We start from the raw sequence: 18,173 nt of genomic DNA, 5'->3' as shown, positions 1-18,173 counted from the left end.
AATTTATTACACTACTGAATATGTCAAGCTCTGGATAAATAGTGTTTATTGGGCAGTAAATTCCAATGAGCACTTCTTATCCGGAACACCTAGGTTTTTTCATACGGTTTTATAGTTTTTAATAATGTAAAACGTTACAATTGACCTATTAACAATAATTACCATTCTTAAATGTTCTAGTCTACCACAAATTAACCAGTCTGTGTATAAAATAAAGTGTGTTTATTTATTAATTTATTGAATTTTACTAAATCAAACATAATACTATATTTGCAATATATTTTACACGGCATCAAAATTTTGGTAAATATAAATGTGACAAAAATTTAAAAATAAAATTAAACAGCGAATTAGGTATAAGTTAGGCACTTATGCACAATGCTTTCTTTAACATTGATCAGCCTACTATTGAATATATCCAGCTACGGATAAGTACTGTTCAATAATATAAATAAATATAGTTAATTAATAGTGGTACTGTTGGCTTCGATTTACGTATAGCTGCCATTATTCGGGTATAAGTCTTCTTCAACAATTATGAATTCTTCCTTGAGTCGTTCTCTTGTAACTTACACTAAATATTGATCTTATATGTGCAAGTAATCAGTAACAAATTAATTACATTACTAGTGACAAAAAAATAAAACTCATCAGTATTGTGGCAATAACTTCGCTCTTTAGAGTTAAATATCAGCTTGATCGATTGACCAACGGGAAATATTTGTTATCAATACGTGTGTGGGCCTTTTAATCGTATTAAATAATTTGATAAGAAAGAATTAATCTTCGGAACGTCATGGCAAATATGTGAATATTTTTAAAATCGTTGACGGTACAAATGTTTTAAATGTGTATATTTATTTTATTAGCTCAGTTGTTAATATCTAAGTCCGTCGGTTTGAAGCCCTAAAATAATAAAACAATCAACGCAAATCTTACAGTAATGGAAAACTACGTTATAATACGAATATTAATAAAAAACTTGCAGATATCCGAGCACAATTGGATGTTTACATAATATTGTTCAACTGTGAAAATTTCCGATAGATTTGGTTAAAATAGAGCTGTTGACTGCGTGCGGTCAGGTCGAACGATAACTCGTATGGTTAAACTTGATAATAATCGAAGTTAGTGAATAAACATTACATAATATTAGTGATAAGGATATATATTCATGATTCAGCGGATTCAAAGCAGTATAAAGCAGCAAAGTGGTAAGGCGCGCAAAGCAACTCTTAAGTCAGGCGTACAAAGCCTTGCACAATTCTTTTTTCAATGAATGGTGAAAAACATCATGAAAACCGTCATATATACTCAAACAAAGAATTGTTTACCCTTCTATAAACCTGGCTGATGGACCAATGACTGCAACTTAACTTAACTTAACTTTAGTAATTGGGGGCTTAGTATAGTCTTTTGCTTACATAGCTTTTATACATTGAAAGAAAATGACCGGATGAATACCGGATTGAAGCTATGTATTAGCTTCAATTCGGTTAAAAATTGTTTTCTTTTGATTGGGGGCTTGACAAACTGAACTACTAATATTATTTTTTACTTGTACACGTTATTATGTTTTATTATTAATCATATTTTCAGAAAACCAACCATCAAACCATTTGTCCATTTTACGTCGTGAATGGCAGATATTGGTTTTTATAAAATAACAACGACTCGTCTAGTAATATATAGAAACCGGGCATTAGTTTATGAAGTTAATTATAAATATCCAATAACAATTTTATTACACGCAATGGCATGAGCACGGCCCGTGTTTTTAAATACAGATAAATATATTCTAGTCATTAAATAGCTAGTACTCAATTAAAAGGTAATTGCCGGCTTAACTGAAAGGCCAAATTGAGGTTATCCTATTTTAATAACTAACAGTTGACCTGACTTTCGGAGCTTACCTGTTTTCAATGCTTAATCATTTTTAAAAGTAGGTCAGACAAATTTTCATATCTCAAAATCTATACTAAATCATTATAAAGATGAATTTGTATTTTTTTACGTAACGAAAAAACGATTGGATTCATTTCGATACTTTTTTACTAACAGAATTCCACAGTGTACCAGAGTAACGTAAGGTTTTTTCCAAAATATTTGCCAAATTCTGTTCAAAAAAAAAATTACTGTTCGTTTGCGTCATCATTCTACCCAAATAAACATTCGCCATGTAAAGGAACTTAGCTTATTTTTGTCTCAATATATCTTTTTTAAATTTCTGTTCCAATATATAATCTACTTTTAATTGTAAATGATAACAGGTATCTAAAAGTTTAATAAGAATTCAAACAAAAATCCAGATATGTACAGGTATAGAGATCTGCAACTATGTATGAAGATTATGAAAGGGTCATGAAGCGATGCTCAGTTGATGGATAAAATTAACATAATTCATTATTTAAATCAATAGGATGTTATAACACCTGTTTATACATGCAAATTTGTATGTGTGAAATTAAATGTTTTACAACAGGAACCAAACGGGCTTTCTTCAGGGACTTGCGACGCCAGAAAGCTTTTAGAAGAATCGGTCGTTTTTGATGTAGCCTTTTGTCATGGAATAATTTGCCAAAACGGTGGAGGTTCAATTCATTGTTTTCCATAAATATTCTTTTTTAAGTTGATCGATATGGTTCCCACAATGACAGTTGGATAATTGGGAGCCAGGGACTCCAGGATGTCTGCTACTCAGACAACAGAGTGAGACTGTAGCTTAATTTATTTACTGAAAAGGTTCTATAAAATACTTAAAGTATTTTTTTGTTTTCGTTTATAAGAACGACACTAATTACTATATGTACTGTATAAACAATTGTCTTATGTTATATACATGATTTAACTTAAGTAAACAGTTTATTTACTTATTCAGATAATATTCATGACTTTGAACAGTGGCGATGCTTTTGCGCCTAAGATTTATGTTGTATACTTTCAATAATAATTTCATATTTCTTCTATATCTTGAATGTAAAAAGTTCATATAGATTTCCTTTAATTTTATCAATTCTTTGTAGGGGATTCTTTAAGTTGTAATATTTTAAAGTTAAAAAAAAAACTTGACATTGAAGTGTTCGCTCGTTTTACAATACACCAACAACGTTAAATAAAAATAGTAAACCTCAAATAGCTAATTAATATTTTACCTTATCACTTTCGTGTCCCTTTGACTAAATATATAATAATGTTATAAATAATAAGTTCTACACATTACAAATCATATGTTAGCAGGTAACTTAAATAGAAAATAAAGCTTAAAAAGTGCCCGTGAAATTCAATATGTCTGAACACCGCCAGCAGCGTAGCGCTTTCCACCTGAACATGACACCCAGTACATAATCATAAAGGAACATGTCAGCCGCGAAACTGCAATGAAAATAGAACTTTATGGACATGGTTATAGAACTAAATTGCCTCAAAACCTTCGATATGAACCCCTGGTTAGGATTAGCGTGGTTGACCCATTAAAACGATCGATTGTTTTCTTATTACAGCATACAGACTTATTTTTTCGATTAGATTTATATTTAATGGTATTAACATAGCGATCAGATACTTGATAATACCAACATTGCGGAAATATATGGCTTTAATATGAAAATGACTATTACGACTTTGGGTCCTGAATACTAATTTTATAAAAGGTCGGCAACGCACTCGCGAGCTCTCTTGAAAAAGATTCTAATCATAATGACCAGCTTAATGTAGTACTCTCGCTGACCACAATTACATACATGACATACGCTCGAAACCTAACCTAACCTAACACGATAGGTACTTAATACGTAAATTCGCAAAGAAATCTATCATTACCTTCTTGCGTAAACCAAATACCAAAATAATTTAAAAATACACAACACAAATAATACATGACACTATGTTATAATTTAAATGTATTCAAAATTCGAGTGTAACCCTTAAAGGCCGGAATCGTAACCACTAAAAATGGCTGCGACGACTGCCCCTTTTGGGTGTCCCGCAGGCTCTCTCCCTATTATATATAAAAAACAAAACTGAAATTAGAAATTAATTCAAGTATTTAATTTTGTTTGTAAGTATTATAATAGTAGACGCTTCGGTGGACTGAAAATTCTGTGTTTTTAAATAAAACAAAATATAACTTTTAATACTCAAAGAAAACATTAAAACAAGCAAGCAAAAGGCTTTCGCAAAGCTTCTCAAAATAATCTAGATTCTGTATTTATATTTAAGGCACTCGCGGGGTCACGAAGCTGGGATAGATCAACATCTCCGTAATGAGGTGTCGTCTGTGTTGGCGCCATAAGTTGCAGTGAAAGTGTTATAATGAAACTAATTTAAATTGAACTGTATTGGTGGGAGGCCACACACATACCTTGCGTCTCTTTGTTTAATTTTTATTATCAAAATTTTATGAGCGTTTCTTTGTTTAGGTAGTTACTGAATAAAAATCTGCAACCAAATTAGGGTAAAGGAAAAAAGACTTATTTTATCGTTTCTTATAAATTTATGATGGTTAATATAATTTTATTTTATTAAATTAAATACGTAAAATAACCAGAGCTGAAGCCCTTGTGTATTCATAAAATATTTACAGAGATTAATGACACATTACATTTTCAATGCTTGAAGTTTTTGTGCAATTACATAATTTATTTAAAAAATGTCTGCCACTATTATAAAATCTTACATCTAAAAACAAATAAAATTGTACTGATTTATAATGCATGCTGCATTCTACTTATTAACTAAAAATATCTGATTATAACGGCAAATATAAATTATTAGTATCATACTTTGAAGACAATGCGTAAGAGTGGTCAATTACAGAGGTAAATTTATTGGTTAACTTACAAATATTAGAGTTTGAGGGCGTTTCTACGAAAGTCACTGTCAAAAGGTTTTACATATTACGTTTTTCAGGTGATGATCTCTGGCACGGTGCCGTCGATGGTCCGTTCCGTTCGGCTATACAGCAAGTGTTCGCATATGTATGTCAACGTTTTCCCCAATGGCACAGTCATGGCGCAATCAGATGGAAACGATCAACGTAAGTATTAAAAATACTAATTATTTATTAAAATTATTTACTAAAGGATACTTCAAATTAGTGTCCAATAACACCTATTACAGTCTCTATTAGAGGGTAGACTTTCTGTTCTTGGGTACCACTGTTGTGCATTCAAGACTAATGTGCTTACACTAATGGCTTCGTCCTTCTCACTGCGGCTGTGGTATCAAGAAGTTGAATACTCTCGATATTCACGTGTTGGTGGACCTTTTATTCGTAGGCTCCATCTTTTTGATTATTGTGGTGACGTCTTCTACTATTTTGACTATTCGCTTAAGCACTTTAACAACTGTAGATTAAATACATTACCAGTATAATTCGGTGGATTCAATGTTTTTTAACTTAACCGCTGCTGAAGCTATCTTAATTAAGAAACTCACTATCTGCACGCAGAGATAGATATTTCAATGTTTTAAGACTGTTGTAAGGTTGATTTGTTTTTGATCAATATTTTCGATTTAACAATTAAATGTAATTATTATAGTATGGATAAAACTATTTAAAATTCGTTTACGTCATCGATCTAAGCAAGAGCAATCTTAAAGACAAAATGTCAGCGTGTCACGTCTTCATGATAATGTACGCTTTACGTGTTTCTTAGTATGCAATAAAATATATATTTCTTGGAAACTTAATTCTATAAAATATTTAGCACATTCAGAGATCTGAAGAGTAATAAATTATTCAGGATCATTATTTTTATATTTAGAGTTACTAAATACTATGCCTATTTTTTTGTTTTTATTTGCCAGGATTAAGTCTGTAGATGCCAGATTGGCTTACGCATATTTCTCTATACAAAATTCTGATAATCTATGCTTAATTAGACAACGACTCAGCCCGCTTGGACTTTCCTCTACTAAAGGTATATTTGTGGCAAATTGTCAATCGTACTCTATAGGCGCTTGATCTTGTCTGAACTGTGTATAACATGTATTTTTGCACTACTTGCCTATCTTATGTAATTTAATATTTTTTTCTTTACTCACAGTGGTTGCCTGGAAGAGATCGCTCGAAAGCGATAAGGCCGCCAGTTGCCCTCTTTTTGATTTAATTATGTTCAATCTTTTTTCAGTGTAGTGTAACGAAGTGTTAATAAATAAATAAAATGCTGACTGAATATTGTAATGTCAATTGTAAATGAGTAATGTATTTTTTACTAATGTTTGAGATTAAAATAGTATTCACTGCGACAAGTTAAACATATATAGTAACTTATACAAATGTAGTAAATTCTTGTAGGTCGCTGTTAGAATGTGTATTGAAAACGCATGTAGTTGACGTACGTCGCACTAAAAGCACACGCCATAATCATGTTTGCGGGGGCTAGACGTGAGAAACTATAGGAATATGTCAATACCAGAAAGGTCAACGTCCATGCAACTGGTACTGCGATATGGTAACGGACATGGTCACCGTGCAATATGCATTTACGACTTGATTCCTCAAGGCCTGAGGAAAATTTGCCTCCAATGTTTTCTTAACATTTTAGCGACTGATGGATATTACTATACGCTATACAAACATAAATATTATTAATATATACACGTCGAATTGGAAAAAGTAGAAACTTTTCCGCCTTTCTGTATCTAAAAAGTTTCTAATGAATAGCCATTGATGACTTCACGAAAAACCCTCAACTAATTTCGTGAAAATCTTTTAGAATCGCAATTATAACTACCGAATACATTTCGCAGTTTCACCGTTGTTGGACATAATAAGTCAAGCTATCGGCAATATAAGCTGAAAAACAAATAGATGACTTGGATACATTCATAAGTAAGCCTTAAGGTTAGACAAATGTTTAATGAACGTGCAATTTTCACGGTCGATCTTTTGTATTAATCGTGACCCATGCATTTTTTAAAATAAAATATTTAATTTATAATTCAATGCATTTGGTGAAGTAAAACTATTTTAATTATTTATAGTTAAATAAATGGATTTAGTGGGTTTATGACAGTGACAGTTTTGGGTTAGGTAGGCTGATAACTACACCGAACAAAAGTCGGAGAAACTATTACGCCATTAATACAAAAAAATACATTTATAGTCAGAAGGATACAGTATAAGTGTACATGTTCTCAAAACGTAGATAACGTTTTTTTTTCACAGAAAACGACCTTTAAAACGGTAATCCAACATAAAAGAAAGTCGTGTTTTTCTACACAAGAAGTGTTAATTAGGAATATGTAAAATTCGTGTAATTTTTTAACGTTTACTTAGCACCTTAAAATGCAGTTAATTTTTTATGTTAGATATAATCAGTTACTATAGCATTGTAATACTTGAACTAAGTTCTGATTTTGGAACAGATTGATCACCTAATCTAATAAAACGTTGGGTGAAAGATTAAGATAGTTAAAAAATACGTTTAACGTGCCAAGAGAGTCGGTTTTGGTTCTCTCGACTATGTTTATAAATATCAAAATAACTATATTGAGATTTATACCAATTTAAAATTCCTGTTAGCGTTTTAACGTTGTTTTACTTTGGCAACTTTGGCAACAACCAATAATTTTTAATCGTAATTTGTATATCGTCTAGACTAAGTTTTAAGTAATTTGTAAATATGTTACATAATATTTGTTAAACACTTTACCGTCACCTGTTCAAATAAAAAGTACTTTCACCCGCGTATTGCGGTTTGTTCAAGAGTTATCGTAGTCATGGACTACAGGTTGTATTTATGCCTTACAATGTAAAGGTACAAGGATAAAGATTTTATAGCTTATTGAGAGTAGTGTATAGCGCCAAAGTAAATGACTGACTAGTGATTTGGGGCCTAGTACTTCAGTGGGTAGCTAAAATGTATAATATAACTTTCAAGAAATTTTCTTTTGCGAACCAGAATTGTGGAATCGACTCCCTGATGATATCTGTTTAAAAAAAAGAGCGTACTCCTCCGGCAACGCACCCACTATACTGGATGTCCAAGGGCTGGCCACTATATGCTATAAAAATACCTTATCGTGATAAGTCTGAAAAACTTAAACACAAAAATTTGATAAATGGGAAAACTTGTGTAAACAAATGCTAAGTTGATAAAACTTCTACGTGGATTTTAAATTAATTACTTCACGTAAGAGTATTTATTAGTTTAATTGACTTGTTTTTAGTAGAACTAGCAAGTTTTCGGCGTTAGAACCTAACAGTCGTGCTCTATCTATTGTATATGTTTATCTAAATATTCGTATTACTTGCTTACTTGCATACGCTTGACCCAATATACAATGACACATTCCATTAGTGGCGGACGTAATCAATTATTTGTAATATGATTTATTTGTGTTTTGTTGAAGATGATCCACTTACATTAGCCAAACACAGCGATATTATCTTTCAGCTAAATTCCTGAAGTAACACGACAAAATAGTCTTTTAATCAAACACTTTAAAATTGTATTTATCTTAGACCAGGGCAGTCGATGTAAACCAGAAATAGTGTTGGTTAATATTAGTGCATTGCGTTCGTTCATATACGTTTAAATAGGTTGTTATAGTATGTATTTCATATATTGTCTATGATGTCTGGATATTTTTGATTTCCTATATAAAATTAAATCTTATGTAAACCATATTTAACAGACTTTAAAAATGTTAGTTATCAGTTTGACCTGCAGTATTAGATTCAATAGCAAGTATATATTCGCAAAATTTCAATTTAATTTAAATCCATATCGTGATGATTTATTTAAATCCAAAAAGGGTAATTCGTGAGATATGCACGCATTCTTCGCTTTTCAGTTAACAGGTATTCGCAGGTAGTTTTTTAAATTACATTTGCTTTATAGTCATTTCGTACTATGTATGTGATGTAATCTATTCTCAGAGTATCATCTAGACTTATCAAAAAATTACCAACAAAACCGAGTAAGTATAAACAAAAGCGTTATTTATCTCCCCGAATTTTGAAAATGTCTTTATATGGACGTAATTTTTTTTCATTTACAATGATTGCAATAATTACCTACGCTCATTATTATGAATGTAACAAGTAGTTAAACTAATGAACTTTTCAGTTAATTTAACTGTAATGTGATTAAAACTAAAATAGTGTAAATATGAAAAAAAATTAATTAAAATGTGTTTGTCAGGAAAATTTACTGAAATATAAACAGTATTACCTGTGTTTACATAATTAAAAGTTTAAAAATATTTTCAAAGTGGAAATAATCTTTAAGATAGACGAACTTAATTAACAAGAAACGTGTTAAGAACTATGTAATAACAAATTAGTATTCAATGACCATTATATTTGAACCCATGTTACATAATGAGTGCTTGGATGTTAGGTTCACATATGCTAGTCGATTTCCGCCTTGTACCGCCTCCCGCCGAATATCAGCATAAAAAATGTGACTGTTTTTAATTAAAATTTGATGTTAATGGGCTGATAAGAGAATTCAATAATTCATTTTATTAGAAAGCGGACTGAAAAATTCCTGAGCATTAGCAAGCCACCTCCAGCGAATTCGACTGTTTTTCATCATTTTAACAGACAAAAAAGGTTATAAATATTTTAAATTATTCTGTGCATGGTAATGGTGCATGCAAAAAAATCGCATGTGACATTCCGGTCTTTAGTTTCGAGTATGGAATAAATAGAACTCAGCACCGCATTAAAGATCTTAATACGTAATTTAATCAAGATTAAATTTAATATAATAGAATGCAACTGACAGTAGGAATTATGAGAAGTTAAATCACATCAATAGAACTAAATTATAAGACCATTGAAATAAATAATGATAAACCGTTTATTTGCAAAGAAAATGGTACATTCAGATTGATCAATTTATGCGTACAATCAGCCATATTAAAATAAGCATGCAAATGTCATATTAATAATCATAATGTCATAATAAAAGAATTGTAAAGTTATTTATAATTGTTGTCAGAAATTATGTTCTAAAAACTCTGCCTTTAAAGGTACCTTGCCTTTAAAAATCTTATCACCTACCTCTTGAAAGCATTGCCGGCAGTAATCTGTAACTTCTGGGAAGGTAGATAGAGCTATGTAGTAATGCATACGTCCTAATGCAATCCACAGCCATATTGGATCCCTCGGTAGATGCAAGCAAGTTTTTTTTAAATGTTTTGCATAATTTTGTATACTTGTATACAGTCATAACCGCTTCTAAGAAATATAAAATTGGTACTGTCAAAATACCGAAACAATATAAAAATTATCGAATGATTTGACATTATACTGTATAATTGAACACACAAACCAAACACGTTGTAAAACTGTATTAAACATTAACAATTGAATACTATAGTTAAATTTAATGACAAGTTATTTTCGAGTGTTAAAAAAGCGATTCGATGCATTTTTTGCTCTGATACCTGGTACCGCCCGCAAATTATACGAAATCAATTGAGAGGCGGTCCTTCCTAAATTAAGTGGTTAAAAACTGAATAACCATAATGCGCTCGCAAAAAATACCTCACACGTTACCAATTATTTTACAATAATCTAAAAAAAATAACTACCGGGAAATGATTTTGGGTCATTATAAGTGGTGTTTGAAAGTTTTAATCGAATTAGCAAATGTTGTTTTAACAATTTAATTTAATTTGTAGCTTGAATCAAATAAACGCTCCGTTAACTGTACTTTGAGTGAAGACTTCAACTAAGATATTGTTCCTTCTATAAATTTCAAGGTATTTTCTTTTTGGGCTTTAAAAAAATAGAATCGAATCACACCAGGACCACACCACACCATCCTTCATATAAATTGTTAAACTGCTATATTTTTGAAATTACCTAGAAATCAAAAGGCCCATAGTAAGTGGCAATAATTGCTCTATATTTAAAAATTAATATAATTAAATAATAAGGAGAGCGATTTTTGATCTCTAGACACAGGCAAGGATTTAAATTAAGTAAGGTGACCTCAAGAAATGCAATACATAAAATATGTAGACATGAATCGCTATAATTACAGCTAGTTCTGTTAGTATTAAAGTTAGGGATACAATGTGAATATATGTTTAAAAACTGTAATTGACAGATAATTAATGACATAATTTGTAGAACATGCTCCTTTCCATAAAAAAATAATAAAACAAAAAACTCAAAGGTTACATGCGTGCGTGTTAACAATAAATCTTAATAAAAATCAAATAAGTTATAAAAATTGTTGATTCCCACACGCGATATCTATCGTTGAAATAAAGAAAATTTATGTGCGTTTTAAAAACTCTTATCGAATATAGCCTTATCGTACGCTAGTGCTTAACTCCGGTTTCATTTCGTATTCCGTTCCACATTATTTGGTGCACCTTTGAACCGTCATCACGATACGACTGCGCACAGTTTACCACGTGCGTAACACTTGCTAGTACGGTGAAAGAAAACATGCTTTAGACCTAAAAATCGTGGGTCTAGAAACGAAATTGAAGCTCTGAAGATGACCTACACTAATAAAAAAATAAAAACGAAACTAATACAGAAGTCTGAGGCTATCACCTGGAGAATATAGCATAATTGGGATTTATTCGATTTATAAGCGCGATTTCCTTGATTGTGATTGGTCCAATTGTATCGTATCGTTGTAGTTACCTGTCGACCAATAACAATCAAACGAATCGCCATCTTGTATGTTTGTAGTGTGGACTGAGTTTCCGCACTTAGGCCGGCGTCAGGTTCTTGATAATTAAGTCAACCAGATAATTAGGTCCTTCCAGGCTTAGCAGTGCCGAGAATCCCCAATTAGCAACCAGATCCGGATTAAGCCACACACTTTTGGCCAGATTCCAATTATATTCTCATGCAGGCGCTTGATTGGAACCCGCAAGGAAACCGGAAGCGTGTCCATCCCAAGCAAAACTAGCGACATAAAGATGAGGGAAAGAGAGATGAAAAAACTTGAAGCGAGGTGAAATACGAGGCTCAAGATGGAACGTGACGGACATTCGCTGTGGTTATGTGAAATTAAGTCAAGCTCCTTGCAGCAGCTCAGAAATTTCCTGGGCACTTCGCCAGCGAATCCCGCTTGTCCACTTCCACTTGTGAGAAGGGCAAGGCATGGAGCGGGTACTGGCCAGCCGGAATCATTACGGATCCTCTATTTGCAAGCTCGTCGGCAGCCGAGCCAAGGGATCCAGTTTGTCTTTTGAAACGCCATCTTATTGTCTTTTGTTTTACACTCTCACCTTTAAATACACAAGCTAAGGAATGATTTGTCTCATTGTTGTGCTTTATAAGTAGTACTTTAGATAGTTGTTAATATAATAAATATAAAAAGATCGATATCGACAATTATTTTCGTAAATCTCACATAAAAATATTATCAATATACAGATTAAAGCTGGGCACAATTTTATTATTATATGTACTTGGGTGGTCCAACTTTGTCGCTAAAAACATTTATGTTTAGTAAACATTTAACTTTGTATTGCAAGGTGTCGTGTTAAACCATTGTTTTTTTTGTTAATGTTCGGTATATTAAAATAAACAGTGATTTAGTGTGTGGCAAAATGGAAATTACACACTATTGGAGACACACAAAATCTATTTACATACAACCTCTTCATGATCCATGCCTGACTGAAGATTATTTTATTCAATAATACTAATGCAGAGTTTTAAACATAAATTAATGACGGTATACAAATGTATAAAAAGTCAGACGAATAAAAAAATGAAGACTTATATCATATCGTTAATAATATTTTAAATCTGTAAATGCAACATGTGACTTCGCTAGACTGGACATTTAAATTTTTAAATATATAGCCTTTGGTACACAGCATCAATGTAGTATTAATAATGAAAAAATATTTTGTATCGATCCGATATTAGTATTTCAGTTATACATACAAATTGTTGCCATTTTGTTTATAAGCTATTATAAACAAAATGGCCGTTTAAACTGTAGTTTTGTTCGAAGACGACAATATGATTCATGTCATTGAAAACAAATAGTTTTATCTTTATCAATACGTAAGAATGACCTGATTTCGATCACTGTAACAATTTCTCATATCGGCTGATAGCATGAATCAGGCAAACGTCATCTCTTTATCTATGGAAATAAAGTTCAAAACCCTGAGCCGTTGGAAATCGACCTAGTTTCGGTGACACCTGAATTTCACTGGTGTCTAGATTTATTAGGGCATCGATATTTGGTGACAGCTCATGATAATGTATGGAAACTTTAAGGATTTTTAACTTTCCATTAAGGGATATTATCTATACGTAATTGTCTTCATAGGTCAAAAAATTAAATTTGTTCGGCTACTTTTCTTCTATACTTACAGAAACGGTTACTAAAGAGGTAATCTAGTCTATGGTTTATTGGTCTTACAGAATATTAACAATTTAGTGGTGCTACAACCGATAATGAGTATTCATCTTAAATCCAATTAAAAATAAATTTCATGTAATATCAATCCTGATCCTTTCACTTTCGTGCCAACGTGTGATAGAAAGAAGTATTCTCGGAATACGTGAAAAACAGAAAAGTGAATGTATTCGAAGAGAAACAAATATAATTGATGATGATCAACTTGCCCTACAACGTTAATGGAGTTGGGCTGGGTACGTAGCCCGTTATACAGATGACTGAAGATCTAAAACAGTATCCAAATGGACTTGTCCAAGAGGAAAAAGGAAATGACAGACCAATAGAGAGATTGACTGACGGGATCGAAAGGGTAGCTGGAGAAAATTGGATGATGATGATAATAAATAAAATATGGTGGAGGAGGGCTTCTGCCGGACTGGTGCCGCCGTATTTTAGAGTTTTATTACTCTAAGATCATAATTTCATTTATATCTGTTGTTAAGGCTTATTAACTTTAATTTTTATTCATATGTTTCTAGCAAGTTTCTTTTATATGTGGTCTTAAGTTGGTCTGACAAAAAATCACTACGACTCTTACAAGAATAACAATAGTGGCTACGCCTTGAGAGATATCTCGAAAAGATAAAACGTTCTCGCGGTCTGTTTAACTACAATTTTAATAAGAGTGATTCTGAATTAGGATAAGTCAGTCAAGTGATACGCAACTAATAACATGTTCCAAGACAAACAGATCACAAATGTATAAAGGAAATTGTCTCGTAACGTAGCTTATTAATACACGACAGTTTATAATTAAGTAAATATGTGTAAAATGAAGACAGTGTTACATTAATTAAATACTTATTATACAGACGCACAGCATTCCATGAATTGATTATAGATAATGATTCCAAAGATTCGCGGTGACCTTTATTTTCCTATTATTATTTGCATATTGTATTAAATTCAGATAGCATTAGTGTCATTGTCATCTTGCGGTCTAGACTGGTCGTGTTATTCATAAAAAAACAGTAGATTATTACGGTAAATAGTATCGCAGTTGCTTACAGTTTAGAACATTTAGAAAAATGAACTGCGATCCTCCGGTCCATGCTGATAGTATATTATTTTAAAAGCAAGAACATACTATGTGCATAAACTTGTTTCTTTCACTTTCCATCTTTAAATTGGCCTTGTAAGCCTCCTTCTAATACAGAGTTTTGTACATCATTTTCTTAGTTGCGTGGTACATAAACTCAAAAAAATGCAAATCATTACAAATGGGATCGCTCCCGTTATCATCAATATTCTTTAATATAACTACTGCATAAGAAACTGGGCTGGACATGTTGCCAGAATGTAAGTAACGCGGAGGCTAGGGACGCCTCAGTAAGCCACAAATACGATGACTAAATGGTGTAAAGCTAAACCTTCAAGCTATGGGAATCACAAAATTGAAGCAAAAAGCAGAAAGTAGGAGCCGGCGGTAATTGCATACCCAAGGACCGATAGCCTGATGATGATGAGAGTTTAAAGTATAATAATGATTTAAATATTTTAGTAGAACTTATTTGAAATAAGGAAACATGCGAAATATTTCCTATCATACCGTACCTAATTATAAATAATTTACACACATAATAAAAAACCCAAGATAATTTTTCTTTGGTTTTATTGATCAAGTTTCTACCCGATCGGTTAATTACTGGCCGTTGACACCAATCGATACAAAAGTGCAAATGTTTAATGATAAATAGTAAATATCTATAGGATTCTCATCTGTACACAAAATGTAAATCATATTTTTATTTGAAGACAACTTTTATCAAAATATTTTGTTGATTACATACCCTAACTAAATCACTCATCGTTGGCTGTGATTTAAGTTCATAGTTTAAAACGATTTTTATTTGGCTTTCAGACATTTCTATCACATTTTTGTCTCGATTTTACGAAACGTTTTGTGACCTCTCACCCGCGGCTACTTTATTGTAAGCTGTATAAGTTGTACTCATATGGGTCAAGCTCTTGAGTTCTTTTCATATCAAATACGAGTACTACATGAATAAAATGTACAAAAAACATATAATGAGATTGTCAATTCCTTTCTTCTTTTGTTCTTTGTCTGTGTTTGACTATAGCCTATTACGGCGTAGTCATTATATGGAAGCTAAAATTACGCCACATTCAAAATATGAAACAAAACAAATCTATACCAGATATCAGATAAATATTTCTGATATTAAACATAATAATTATTCAGTAACAGTATTTCAATCTTTCAGCATTTCCGATAATACACAAGAAAAGGTTTTTAAAAATATAATTTTAAAATAGATTTTATAGCGTACGTTGCATTACATGTACTATTATGTCGGGGCATAATGCTAAAATATAAACTGTAAAAAAAGGATTATCTAATACCGCAATCCAGCATAATGTAGGACCTTCTACAACACTATCTTCTCTATTCGTTCTTCTCAGCTCCTTATCTAGGTCTTTGTTGTATTCCTTATTTTTGCCGTAAGATAGAAGTTATCAAAAACATTATAGGAGCAGGTTTACATGAGATAAAATCGAAATGTATTATATTGATATTATCAAAAATATACTATGTTTATACAATCAACGACCTAGATATATGGATTACTATTATATCAGCATTTAGTACTTATTATACACACTAAGGATCATTTTAATATCAATGAAATATATTTAATTAAATTTGATCCTTGGTTCTAGAAAGAAAGATGTCAAAAGTAATAAACTGTTTATTTTATTAGGAATAGTTATCTAAACAACAGTTAAATTAACTACGAAATAGAGATAGAGCGTATTTGTAAATAAAATATGATGTAAATAATATTGCATATACAATATTTAGCTTATAAATAATGATCGGTTCATAAGTTCATGAAATCCGTGCAGTGAATGACCCTATGAAACTATGAAATCCCTGTTTATTTAAGGTTCCCATTTCCTACACGAATATAATCTTTTGCATAGGATTTTCACATAAATTTTCAATAAACGTTAAACGACAGGTTAGGCAAGTACCTGGTTTGAAAGAAGTTTGTACCTGGTCCGTTAATTTATGTTTTATGTAGGAATTCGTTGCTCGCATTTCATCATGTATTTGTTTTATAAAATATATACAGGGATTATTAAAACCCTTAACTTTAATCTAACTCCTAAGTAAAGCACGTATTTATTCAACAAGTGTCTTTAATTGCGCAGATAAAATGTGAGATTACGCTCCGTATACACTGGAGGCTTCAATCCGTGCTTACGTTAAGCTCCTATGCATCCTGTCGTCAGCTTGGCGCTTATTGGAGTTTACTGACTTTGTCATCCGACACGGAATCGTAATAACGGTTTCCCGTTAGGTAAGGTTAGGTGTGAAGAAAAGGGCAGCCTTGAAATGATTATTATTTATTAATAAAAAACACAATCCTGCCTAACAGGTGACCTAAACCTAAGAAATTAATTAGCAAAAACAAAACAACACAATAAAAAAAAACACTCAGCGGATAATAATAAAGGTATGTTAACCTATGTAATTCGGTAACTAACTAATGCAGCGTATCATATGTTCAGAAGGTTACTTCTGGGCACATGAAGCTCATTGACGCTAAGGCACTGTAGTACTGCCGAATAACTATCCTTGCCATGTAACAATTTTATTAAGTGAAATATTTTTATCGTCTCTGAATAAATCTCAATTGTTTTCTGTACGTGAATTAGTATTGATATAAACAAAGTGATTGATGTAAGTAACATTTTCTGAGATTTTCTTTTCATGTAAACGTTTTACATTATATATTCGTGATACTGTATGGAAACAGATCGCGATTAAGGCACGTAAAGATCCTTCTGTATACCTACCGCAGCGGCTCTATCTTTTGGATTAGATGTAACCCGACAGTTGTAATCTTCACTTACTAGTCTAATGCTTTCTTAGTTATCAAAGACTTTTATAAACTATTCATCACTTAAAGTAAATCGTTTTTTATGTATTTTAATGTGTTTATAGTCACTTAGGCTTAAGCTTTTTATCATCATAAATACCGAATCTGTGTTATTGTACTATATATATTTTTTTTATAAATTTTAATCAAAAAACAGTGTTTACTCTATGTAACGTTCCTCGATTTAACGACAAACGCCCTAAAGCGTCGAAATCAATTAGCTTTGGTTGATTTAGCTTGTCTTTCGTACAATGATACTCTCTACGTAGCATTTTCGTCGTTAGTGTTACATTTAAAAACCACTGTGGTTTGTATTAATAACCATTATCAGCCGTCTTGTTTGGGAGCGCGACAAATGCATATACAAATAGACCATCACCATACTTTTTTATGTTGGTTAACGTTGGGCTATCCAATAACTGACCGGGAAGTCCATTCAATAGCCGCGCATCAACCTCAACATTCTTTCGCCATATAAGTTGTCATGCTCTCGATGTACATACTCGAATCTGTGTTACAGTGGGTTTCGTTGTAGTTACTCTACAATTATTGATTTTACAAATTTATAATCATAAACAAAGCGATCGACACACAGGCTATATATGTCCACCATACTGATAGAACAAAGAAACTCATTTATATCATAACAATATGGTACTTTAACCATAATTTAAGGTCTATTAAGGTTAAAAAAATAGCTAGAAGAGTTGGCAGGCTTAGAAGAACGATAATTTATTGATTTATTTGATGTTTTCGTTTCTAAGAATCAATGTTTGGGTGACCTAAATCATTGTACCGTTTACATAATTTCAAGTTCATTTGATATAGCATTTTATCATTAAAGCCCTTAACCTTC

General features: G+C 31.8%; 1 protein-coding gene across 3 annotated transcripts in view; it reads left to right on the top strand.

The window, feature by feature from the left end:
* Positions 1 to 18,173, top strand: part of LOC123720595 — a 97,959-nt gene that overhangs the window by 70,387 nt on the left and 9,399 nt on the right. For all 3 annotated transcript variants that reach the window (XM_045677274.1, XM_045677273.1, XM_045677275.1), the window contains one exon: positions 4,909 to 5,035. In XM_045677274.1, the coding sequence (XP_045533230.1) occupies positions 4,909 to 5,035 (127 nt within the window). The remainder of the gene's footprint in view (positions 1 to 4,908; positions 5,036 to 18,173) is intronic.

This window comes from Pieris brassicae, chromosome 2, assembly GCF_905147105.1.
Source record: "Pieris brassicae chromosome 2, ilPieBrab1.1, whole genome shotgun sequence".
Taxonomy (NCBI): Eukaryota; Metazoa; Arthropoda; class Insecta; order Lepidoptera; family Pieridae; genus Pieris; species Pieris brassicae.
This window is presented reverse-complemented; position numbering and strand designations above follow the sequence as displayed.